Source organism: Numida meleagris, chromosome 2, assembly GCF_002078875.1.
Source record: "Numida meleagris isolate 19003 breed g44 Domestic line chromosome 2, NumMel1.0, whole genome shotgun sequence".
Classification (NCBI taxonomy): domain Eukaryota; kingdom Metazoa; phylum Chordata; class Aves; order Galliformes; family Numididae; genus Numida; species Numida meleagris.
In genome coordinates, this window is record NC_034410.1 from 114624605 (window position 1) to 114636913 (window position 12309).

At 36.8% G+C, this 12309-nt stretch overlaps 1 protein-coding gene and 1 long non-coding RNA gene across 3 annotated transcripts in view; one reads left to right on the plus strand and one right to left on the minus strand.

Moving 5' to 3' along the window:
- C2H8orf34 (chromosome 2 C8orf34 homolog) overlaps positions 1-12309 on the plus strand; it is a 165863-nt gene that overhangs the window by 145036 nt on the left and 8518 nt on the right. For both annotated transcript variants that reach the window (XM_021388264.1, XM_021388263.1), the window contains 2 exons: positions 2827-3326; positions 7999-8092. In XM_021388264.1, coding sequence (XP_021243939.1) covers positions 2827-3326; positions 7999-8092 — 594 coding nt within the window. The remainder of the gene's footprint in view (positions 1-2826; positions 3327-7998; positions 8093-12309) is intronic.
- The window catches only part of LOC110394417, a 68418-nt gene continuing 63545 nt past the window's right edge, over positions 7437-12309 (minus strand). Inside the window, exon 3 of the long non-coding RNA XR_002435611.1 lies at positions 7437-7596. This is a non-coding gene — a long non-coding RNA (uncharacterized LOC110394417). The remainder of the gene's footprint in view (positions 7597-12309) is intronic.

The following is a 12309-nucleotide window of genomic DNA, read 5'->3' on the forward strand; positions in this document are numbered from 1 at the left end:
ACTATTTCTGATACAAGCCAGGATGCCATTGGCCTTCTTGGCCACCTGGGCACACTGCTGGCTCATGCTCAGCTGAGCGTCGACTAATACCCCTAGGTCCGTTTCCTCCATACACCTTTCGAGCCACTCTGCCCCAAGCCTGTAGCGTTGCCTGGGGTTGTTGTGGTGAAAGTGCAGGACCCGGCACTTGGTCTTGTTGAACCTCAAATAAAATAAATAAATAATAAATAAATAATAAAATAAAAATAATAAATAAAATAATACCATAAGGCTGGAGATTTGTGATATTTTTCTTTCCCTTCTGATTAAAAAGCTGATGTTGAAGGAAAAAAAATCAAAAAGAGAACGTGTGGTAAATAATACTGAACAATTACATTATGAAAACATGTAAATTATATGTGGAGAAATATTTAACAGTCTTGTGTACTATACGAAATTGAGAAAACGTGAGCCAGAATGCAATATTTAGTCAGCTGTTAAAAAATCTTTAAATATTCAAATAATTTCTTAGCATACTGAATCAACATGGGGAAGTTAGAGGTCTGGAATTCTGAAAAGACACAAACTAAATTGAATATTTAAAGGAGAGTATTCCTTATTTGGTTCAAATCACAAAACCCACGTTGTCATGTATTGGCCCCTGGATTTCTGCCAGGCATCTTGCAAATTCCAAACTGATGTGTATTGATTTTTTTTTAAAGCATAATGGAAGAGTACTTCAAGCAATAATTATTTCAAAATGTAAATAATCAATTTTAAGAGGTAAATTTTTAGTAAGATTATTGTAAGGTTAAGAGGGCAATTAGAAATATTCCTGTCAATGGTTTACAGGTGTTCGGCCCTGTTCCATGACTGTTGGGGTGGGAGACTCACAGACTCATGCCCCAGGAAAGGGAAAAGGGAAAAAGGACAGGGAGATGGGCCTAAAAACAAAACAGCGGTAATGATCTGAGGAGAAACAAACTAATTTACTAAATAAGATATCAGAATGCAAAATAACACCATATAATACAATATAATTACAATTTAAGCTAATAAATCCAATAAAAATGAGAGAGAGTGTCCAGAATTAAAGTAAGCCTTACTCTAATATCGACGGTGAGACGGCTGGGGAGTGAGATGCTGCTGGGATGAGAGACGGGCAGAGAAGAGTGTGTCTCATGATCTGCGAACAGTTTTATATTTCCCTCTGAACGGAAATGGTAATAGAGCAGCAAAGTCCCCTGGGAAATGTAGTTGTTCTTCTCTTCTGAGAACCAGGTAGCCAGAACTATCCACGATCCACGAAACTGGAGCATTAACTCTTTAACTCCTAGTATACTATATGAGGTTATGATGTGGAATACCAATAACCAAAAATCATAAAACCGTGACAATGGCAATTAGAAATATTCCTAACTGTGTGCTGGGAAGAATAACTAGAGTTTAAAATTTTCTAGCATCTTTAAGGAGTTGAAAGACTCTGATGCTTTATCTGAGGCTTTCACAACTATTTCAATTTTGCCAACTTTTTTTTTAGTAATAGTATTTTAAATGTGAGAAATGTCTTGTATTAGAGTAGTAACATGAACCTGATGTAGCTTATTTTCCTGTTTTCAAAGTGTAATTGTAAAAGATACTAATGTTAAAGGTGGCACATCTTTAATTGTTCTGCATAAAGCATTGTTTTTATACCTACTGGTAAACAGAAATGCAAGAAAATCTGATTTTTTGATAAGGAGTTTAGAATGTATTTATTTTAGGACTTTAAGGACCTGAAGTTATTATTAGCAAAATAAAAACGAAATGCTCGTTTTATATAAGTTCACATAATACATGATTAAGTCAGTAGAATCTTGCTGATTTACAGCTGCTGGTTTGTACAATTTAATGGAAAATAGCATTACTTATCAAAACCAAGTTACAGTAGAGTATATGTCAGTGAGACTGAAAATTCAGAACAATTGTGTGAGATGAAATGAACTTGAATTGCCTGTCAAGCTTCTTTACATTTTTACTTTCAAGAACCTTTCAGAATAGTAGCTATGCTAACCTGAATTCCAGCAACCCTCATCTAACTTGGTTGGATATTTCTGATTTAATTCATTGGAATCATTAATATGAATTAAATGAATTCAGAAGACAGTTTCCTCACTACTGTTCTGTAGTGTTCCTCAAAACTGTTCTGTTTTTAAATAGGATGTTATTTCATACAGTCCTGTGAGGGGTAGAAACAGGAACACCAAGTAGTGACCACCTTTCTTCCTGAAATTCTAGACCTTGGTGACCTCTTCAACTGCTGTGGCACTGAAGACAGACCAGAGCACAAAATTCAGATCCAGGCAGCATTACAGACCCAGATGTGCCAGAGGTCAGGGGTTGTTGGCCACGGAGTTCTGTTTGGGCAATAGACAGAGAGGTCAGAAACATTAAGTCTCATCTTGCTCCAGTTTTGGAGTGCTCAACAGTGGAGATGAGGATTGCAGGTTTAGCTCACAGCCTCATCTTAGCTTGTTACTAATGAGAAACTGTGCAAAAGCCACAGAGAGGTTTGATTAAATGAGAGAGGTTTTCGTAGGCTGTAGGGAAATTCATAGCTAGATGGTTCAGTTAAATGGCAATAATGCATTTCTGTGGGATAGATGTGCTTGCAGAAAATCAACTGTGCATAGATTCTGAGGAAATAATTGTCAAACCATTAATTCTCATGCCTTGTATTTTAAGGATAAATAGATTTTCTCTGCAAAACTACAGGTTGTCACGTATAGTGGCGAAAATCAATAAGAAGTTTAAACCAGAGAGAACTGAAAGTGAGGTTTTTGTTTTTTTATGTGTTTGTGTGTTCAGATATTGAAAAGGACCTAGCGCTGTGGGAAGAAGCAAGGCTCTCAAGAAGCCCTAGCATCCAGCATCACAGTTTAGGTACATCTGACCATCAAGGCAATCTTCAGGCTACACAGGGCCAAAATCCAAGGCCTCAGGTGCCAACTCAAATGGGGAAAAACATACAGCTCCAAGGAAACAAATCGCCACCGCTGCCTGCTAACAGCCGAGCACAGGCCTCAAGTGTTGCAAACAGCAGGCCTCTGACAGCTGGTGTGCAAACCAACAGGCCACCAACTCCATCAACACCGGGGAGCAGACCTGTGACCCCAAACAGCTTGCTGTCACGGCCCCTTACTCCTAGCAGTCAAGGAAATAAGGAAAGCATCATCAGCTTGCATAGAAGTAGATCTTTGACGTCAAAGAGCCAAATGGGGAGGACCCTCAGCGCTGCTTCAGGGCTCTCTGTGCAAATGAGTGGAGATGTTGTCACTGTCACTGCTCAGAGAAGCAGTTTGTCAGAAGTAAGATTTTCAATTTAATGTTTTGGGTATGGTTAAGAGCTACTATAACATGAAGACGAGATTGTGTTTTACACTGAAGTAGTATCAGTATACCTAATGTTACGACTTTGAAAGAAACTTGAAATATAATGATGAGAAAAGTAGTAGGAAATATTGCACAACTTTGAAAAGTACAGATGAGAAAATTTCAGGATAATTGTGGAGATTGTAATGAAACACACATGCCCCCAAATTTTAAAAATGATCAGTAGGGTTTTGCCTGCATAATGCATGGCAGATTTCTTAGCCTTACAGTTTCTGAGTTGCATATTTCTGGACTATTAAATACAACTATATCTTATCTTTATGATTCCAGGGTATTTTTCCTGCTGCACTGACAGTACATAATATTTCCTTGGTCTGATTGTTCTTTTTTTTGATACACTGGAATGATTAGTTAGTCATTGCTGAATGGACATGTTTTATGAAATAAAAAGGTGAACTGTAATGGGAAAATCTCCAATATTGCTGAACGACTGTCTAGTACTATTCTGCATGTTAGCTAGACTTATTCAGAGCATAAGAACTTCCTGTCTTATATTAATGGCTTTTACAGGATTAGTCTTTGTATAAAAAGGGAAGTTAAAGTACCTTGTAAATTTTGAGTGGGATTCTCCTCTGCAAACTTTAGCTGCCTTAAAGATAACTTTGGTGTATAGGCAGTGGAAATAAAAGAATCTGTGAAAGAATAGCCCTGCTGTCTATCTCAGATGCACACCTCTCTACGATGAGTTTTTCTCAGGAAATGCCAGTCTGATGAGAAGGATCTGTATGTTTGGTGGTGGAAAAAAATATCAGTGCATTAATCCCATTGCTTGAGCTAGTTCTCCACCAAAAATTGGAAATTCAACTTAAAAATACAAGGATTAAGGTGGCTAAAGTTGATATATTTTCAAGCTAGAAATTTTCCATGAAAAAAGTCTGTAATTGTAACAAATTTTTATTTATTTATTTATTTTTACAATACCCTTTATCCCCTGTTTGGAGGGATGAGTGTGTTTGTGTGATGAAATTTTCTCACATACCAGAAAATGAGAAGTGAAGTTCATTTTGTAACTAAGAATGTTCAGGATAAATGAAAGGTTTCATTGTTTCCCACTAAAACACTTCAATTTTATTTTATTTTTATCTTTTCTGTCTTCACTGATACATAGTCATGTGATGTCAATTTCAGTTGTTGTTGTAATGGATCCTGGAAGTGCCATGTAATGAGCACTCCATCTCTGCCAAGGGACAGCAACTCTCAGATCCCTTCTGATCTTTCCTCTAACAAGGCAGGCAGTTAAAAATTCTTACTTCCACAGCATTTGCTGGTAATAGTAATGATCATCTTGAAAATTCATTTCCATTTGCTGTGGTTGGTTACTTCTGATTGCCACATCCCAAACTTTACTGATACGTCTTCTAATAATAATGTTTTGTTATGTATTTTTGATGTGTACAAGTGTGTCTAAAGTACTTTAAGAAAAGAGCAGTATTATTACCCTGTTTTACACATAGAATAACAAGTCCAGTCTCATCCAGCAAGCCCACTGTAAAGCTGATATCAAATATCAGTGTACCTGTGCAAGATCTTATCCACTGTTATGATCCCTACTAGAAGTGACAAACTTTTCTTTCTCTCTGCTTACTGGGCACAATAGCACACTGGCTGCTGGTGACCCAGCTCAAACCATGTTTGTCCCATCCTGACACATGCAAGTGACCTTTGACTTCATTGAAGCTCCTCTGGGGACTGACTCTGATTCCAAGGGAAAAATGGCTGCTATCACATGTTCATGCTGGAGATCCCTCAGGTCTCAAAAATTGACTGGTGGAGATCTGGCCAATCTGCTGCTGCCAGCCTCATGGTTGGGGTGTTCTGCTGGAAGCTCTGGGAGCTCTTTTAAGCCATCTTTGCCCATTCCAGGTCCTGCTGGCTTAGAAAAAGACAAGTGAGTAAGGACAGAACATCCCCAGAAAGTATTGCTGTTTGGTAATATCTTTTGCTATGTTAGAAGTGTCCCTCTATTTCTGCCCATGTGATTTCTCTTTGAGCATCTAGTCAAATTTTGGAATACCTAAGGTAGCCTGAGGAATGTGAACAATGAAGTTCTTTGTACTTTTGCAGATTACAAATGTATAAAACTAAAAGCTGATACTGTACATTATTTTGCAACTTTCATTATAGGTTTTGTATCTTCTTCCTGTATAAAAACAGTAAAATAAAATAAGGGAAATTGCCTTTATTCTTCTTAGAATTAATGGTGTGAACAGGGAATTTCCATTAGATGTGAATGCACTGTGGTTACGTTACCAGCCCTGTACAAGATACTCTGATAATATTTTGCAAGGAATTCTGTTTCCTTACTCTTACGTGGTGTTAATGGAATTAATCAGTACAAAGCTGATACGTATGTGATAAGAATAAGTCAGTTGAAGCAATTACTGAGTACCAGCAGCACATTTTGTCATATGGAGCTTGAATTAAAGAATACAGTGTATGCATGAATTTACACTGTATGCGCTGTCACTGTGCCATTTATCAGGACGTTTAACATTTCACTCAATGCATTATACATGCTTCCTAGTTTGTAATGTGTTTTAGAGTAAGATAAGTCTAAAATACAAAAATATTCAGAGTACAATTCAGAGTTCTTTGTAAGTTTAAGTAAAGTCCATGCTGGTTCAATCTTGTTATAGCACACATTTTAAATAATCTGGCAAATACTTAACATATCAGCTGTTAAGAATTTTATTTTAATGCTCAAAACTTATAATGATCTGAGATTTTGTGGACAAGTTTCTGCCTCTTGGCACACATAATACTACAAAGTTTTAACAGGTGTGTTTTATTATCAGCTCTGTTCAGGCTGAATTGAATTATGGCAAAGAAATGCTACCTAGAGAAATAGTTTTATTATCTCTATAAAACTAATAAATCACAGCTCCAAATCCTTTTGGAGAGATATTTTTATGCATTGACTGTATCCTTTGGTGTTTTGCATAAATTGACAAAGGAATGCTGAATACTGCTTATCTCTTCAGGATGGATTCCATTAAAGTGAGACAATGCTGTGATAGTTATCAATAGCTGTTGAGGTGAAAATACTACTGACTCCCTTGTTTGCCCTTACATTTTCTCAGCACTTGGAATTTTAGTCACTTTATTCATCCAGGCAGCTTCAAGTGCTGTTCAGTGATATTTATTGGTCTGTCATTCTTACTACTGGGATACTTCAGCTGGTTAACACAAGGCCTCCTTCTAGTCACAGGAGTGCTGAGCACCACTCAATGTCATGAGGACTCTTCTTGGTCATGTACTTCCACTCTCTTCTGCTGCCTGTCCCACTTCCTCACAGTGTAGTTTTGGAAAGTTAAAAAATGTGCTGACCAGTGTGAAAGCCACTTGCTACTGCTGCAATAATCCTGCTCTGTGAACCAAAGCTTTTTCCCATTTCAATGCTGTAGTCAGCAACCTCAGATTCTGAAAAAGTTAAAAAGTTAAATACATGCATAAGGCTGGGTCTGCTGCCCGAGCTTCCTTTGTGGTCACTGCAGCAGTAGTCTTTTAGGATTTTTTTTAACAGATTGCTAACAGAATTAAGTTTTCTGCCACCAACTGATAGACTGGTTTCCAAGAACTGAGTAAAACAAACCTAGTTTATATTTTTAAACCAGATGGCCTAGCAATAAAAATAATGCTGTGGGCTGTGCAACGCAACTTAACTTTGAATATGTAGATTCTGGTTTTCAACTGGTAGAAAGTGAGACAGGGATAGTAGCCTCCTATTTCTTTTAGGTGCTTATAAGAATCTGGCTGGTAATTTTTTGATATCTGGCCACTCCTTGAGTTAACTTTCAGAGACTCAACTTGCATGTTTGAACCACTGTTGAAATGAAACTATGCATTTCAGTCTCATCTCTCACCTTCAGTATTGCAAAGAAATCTGTCATAGTATTTTATTTGAGTGTAAATGCTTACATGAGTATGTACGTATGGAAAAAATATTTTTATATACATACATATATTTTCTAAAAAAGAGGTGATGGCAAAACATTTTAAAGGCAAGTACAGATTCTTACCTGTGTATAACATTTGTATTTTGATGCTTAGAGCTTTATGGTATCTGGGAGACAAAATTTTCCATAGCATTTTTCCTTCCTAGGCTTTCTACTTCTCCAGTAAAACCATAGGTTCTAAATCAGGTTGCAGATCCTTGTTCTTACAGGATCGAAGGCAGTGGACGTTCTGACAAAACAAAGTCTTGATTAAGCAAATCATTCATGATGTGTCTAGGCATGGTCCAAAAACTGCAAGGACAAACATTCATATTAATCTTCATTAATATTTTGTTTTCTGTCACTGCATTTCTAAGATGAGTATGTATATATTTCTGGCTATAGCAGGTAATTAAATAAATAGGCTTTTTTTTCTCCTGGAATAAATGGATAAACAAGAATTCCATTAGAAAAGGTATCTGGGGAGCTTGCATAGCTCTGCATTCTGAGTTTACTTCACAGCAAGAACATATATATATATATTTATTGAAGGCTTTTCCCTATCCAGTTAATTCAAACTGAAGTACTACAATCTGCATTTATGTAGTACCGTTCTGTGCCATTTTATCTAAAACAGATCTGTTTATGGCAGGATGAATTCTTACAACAGCTTCAGCTTGTTCATCAGCCTTGGATATTGCCGAGTGATACAGAAAGTGAAGGAGTGGAAGCTGACCAAGACAAACGTAAGTATACTTGCTAGGAGCTGATAATATTTCAAAAAACTTCAAACTTTTTTGTATTATCAAATCTTGCAAGGCAGTCATGCCTGCTCAGAGGAACTTTTCTCATGAGAAGCAATTACTCATTTGTTTGAGGGCTGAACTTTATAGGATTGTTTTCCATAAGCTTTCCTACAGACACTGAACATTGACAAAATGATCAGAGACCACAGCTTACTTAGCTAAGTGAAATGATTTGTACTGAAGTGTTAAAGTAGTTATTCCAGAGCAGTAGCATGAAGTTGAAATGGATGTTCTGTTCAGTAAATCTGTATTGACCAGGAGAAAGAAAAAAAAAAAAAAAAACCACATGCATACACAAGCCCAGTAGCTCTGAAAAGTATTGCCTTCATCCTCATTAACTCTATTTTGCCTGCATTCTTTTGAATTCCTTGGTATGAAAAAAAGTTCTCAATCGCACCAGTAATCCTTAATTTCCTACACTCTTTGAAGCAGTTGTCTAATCAGGAAAGTAGAGGTCAGCAGGATCATAACCTAAATGACAGAACAGGTAACAACAAGTAGCACGCTATAAATCACAGTACTTTCAAACTAGAGCAAGTTGTGTCTGTGTACAAGGTACCTGTAAATAGTCTGGTTGAAAATATTAAATGTTTCACATTGTGCAATAATTTTGTGATCTGAAAGGGTAAATATGCAAAATATTTCCATAGATAATTAAGGTGATATACGTAAAAAGAACAGGCAATTTAATCAGCCTGTTTAGAAGTCTTAATATGTCTGACTAAAACTTCCTTAAACGTGCGGAGTTAAAATATGTAAAAGCCAATCTCTTCATGGAATGGAATAGCTGTGTATAGGATTGAATTGATGGTAAATGATAAATCTTAATGATGCCACTTAAGAAAAAATTATATTCATATACCAGTTTCACAAATCTATAAATAGCCCAAGGTTTGACTACGAAATTTTGATTTACGTGCTGAGATACTGAAGAGAGTGAGCTAGTTTTTTAATAAGAACAGTGTAAAATGGAAGTTCTATGTTTTCAGCTGATTTTAGTCCAAAGTTGGTAACTGTGGTTTTATTTAAATGTGAGCCTTTCACTTACCTTGGGGCTGAAACCCACCATAAGTGGCCAAAGGGAGAGCCTGGTACCTACCCAATCTATGGACATGAATTTTTTTTCTGTATTTTTCTTTAATGAATTTGCAATCTCACCAACATTCGTAGGACTGGCTACACACAGACTGGTGCTAAATATGTGATCAGGGAAACTGATGCTTCAGGACATGTCAGATCCAGTGTCTTTTCTTAGCTGCAGTGCCTGAATTGTGGTGGGGGCATTCCTGAGCATCCAAGGTCCTGTGCTATAAGATTCCAAGAATTCTGGTAGATTGTTGTCACTGCCTATTGTGAGAAAGTAGTAGATTTTAGGTGGAAATATCAGTCCTACTTCCAGATCAAAGACATTATAGTTGCCTGAGTAATAATAGTTATTTTTCCTGGATCTGATGGCACCAAAGCTAGAGAAGGGGGAAAAAGAGTCATTGTGAACTATGTTTTCTGTGGCGAAGAGGGATCTGCAGCTGTCAGATGTTCTTTTGAGACTATTTGTATGTCCGTATAGTCAAATACTGTCTCATTTCTAGTATGTCAAGCTTTCTACTAGCATTACTGAAGTAGAACAAAAAATGTTTATCAAAGCAATAATTCCTGTATCTGATATCTAATAGTCATCAATGTTATTAAAAATAACAATGTTATAATGCCCAAGAGAGATGATATGCTAGGTCATGGGGAAGCAGAATGTGCAGAACCGTCATTGCTGGCAAAGAGAAGCTGCAAATTCCCAGTTGTAAAGTGGGGAGTTGGGGAGGCGCTTGGCATACTTGCTGATGCCAGTGCTTGTAGTCCAAGCAGCTGGCAAGATTGTGCATCGTTTTTTACCCTCAAGTTAATAAATCTGTATGGATGTTGTGCTTGTGATTTAGTGTTGAGAGGCCCAGGAGTTTGTAATTTATGAGTCTTAGCAGAAGAGCTGCAAAATTAATCTTTACAATAGCAACACCTGTTCTTTGACTCAGCTTTTAATAAATTACATGTGGATAATATTTACCACATTCTTTGACTACCTTCAGATAATAGCAGCCAGGTGTAAAGCTAGTTTTTGGTAGTGGGAAAACAATGCAAAAAGAGAAGCTATGTGAGTCACCTTGAGTTCTTTTAAATTAATGCCTTGTGGTTAGTGTTCTACAAGAAAGAGAATGAAAACCTTATTTTGGGGTAGCAGTGCAAATGTGCTCAGATGCAGGTGCTTAAAGAGGCTATTTTCAAAGCCAGTGAATGATAACTGAACAGAACTGGGTCACTTTGGTATCTCAAAATCTCCCAAGGAATATCATTTGCAACGCAGATATGGCAGTGCATATCTTGTCTTAGGGAAAGGAGGTCTAGGTTTTCAGTTCCTGAAAATCAGACTTTACTTTCTAAATCCTTCAGGCTCCCTGACAGCATTTTAAAAATTTATCAGGAACATCCAAATATAAATAACTAGATGTCAGTCATTTTAAAAGAAGTTTCATACCAGTTATAACAATATCAGTTTGCAAACATATGCCAAAGAAAGATGTGTAATTTTTTACCCAAATAATGTATATTAATAAGAAAATAATGTATATTAAAAAAGTAGAAACCAGTGCATACTTTTTATAGTAGAACTGTCATCGAATAACTAAATCTCTTCTGTTTCTTAGATGTGTTCATTGATATTATGTATGCATTGAGCAAAGAGGAGTGAAAACTGTCAAGGCAGTATGATCCAAAATGAAGGGTGTGTGGCTCTTCTGTGACCTTAGTGTCACTAAAAATCATGTAAAAAGGGAATTGTGTTTTCTTGCTCTCAAGACATTTCCCTGTTGCCTTCAGTAGTTTGCTTGTATACTAATTCTCTGCAGAAACTTTTCAGAGGATGCATAAAGATCGTTTTTGGAAACAGGAAGAATCTGGAGAAAGTATTTACCAGATCCACAATGTTTCAGGTTGATGAGAGTTCTTTGGCAAAAGTGGTTTTCTTCATTATGGGGCACTGATGCAAAGAAACAGACGAACTGCTTCTGAGGTCACCAGAGCACTTCTCATACAGCTTTTATGAAAAGTGTCAGAGGACTGGCAAGAGCCAGCTTTAATTTTCGTTTGAAAACAGGCCCAACAAATATTGCTGATTGAAAAATTTGAATGCATCAAGGTTCTTGGAAGCACAATGACTGTCTTTTGTTATAATTTCATCTACTTTTTGTAACCCTGGAATGGATTTGCTGCCCAAAGTCTCCTTTCCTGAGTGTCTAACTCAAGAAGTAAGTCACAAAGCAGATGTCTCCAGATTCAAAAGCCCTGGCTTTACAGGATCCCTACACCTGCAGTCTGTTCATTTCACAGGTGTACATGATAGGTGAATAACTTAGGCTTTTAGGGAGCTTACTGCTTCATTAGTTCATATTAAATATATATACATATATATATATTTGTGTGTGTGTACAAGTTTCTTTGCCCCAGTCTGGTTAAGGCATGGCAATTTTGTAGTCATTGGCACACTGGGCAGAGTGGCTACTGTCAGTTCATCCTAACTTCAGCTTGCCAACAGAAGTACTAGCAACTCTTGGGACAAATCTTGACCTCTCACCTAATGATCTCTGGCAAGAAACTTACACATTTTGCCACTATACATCTGCAAACTCCTTTCTAAGGGTTTGCAGTGGAAAGTCAACTACTAACAAGTAAAAGCTGATTGTTGGGAAAAAGTATTATTTCCACCCCGTTCATTCTTGTACTTGTCTTGAGACACTGCAGTCAAAGGCACTCTACTGATTACTTCAACAAGTAACGAATAAGATGGTCATTTTCCCATTTTGCACAAAAGTCTGCCTAAGAAAAAGACCCAAAAAATGAAATGCTGTTTTTTGTAGAATCAGGACATTCAGAATGTGTTTCAGTAAAATTCCAAACTTTACAATGTTTGTCTGCAGGTGAAGTTCCTTATGCTGAGCAAGTTCATACAGCTAAACAGTTATTTTTTTCTTAATAAATTATAAAAATTAATATTCCTAAGATTTGGAAAATTGATCAGAATTCATAGAAAGGAATTTAATTCTGCAATATATTTTGGATGTGAAAGTTTCATCTTATTAGAGCCAGGTGCCATATGTATGAGTATGAGTGAC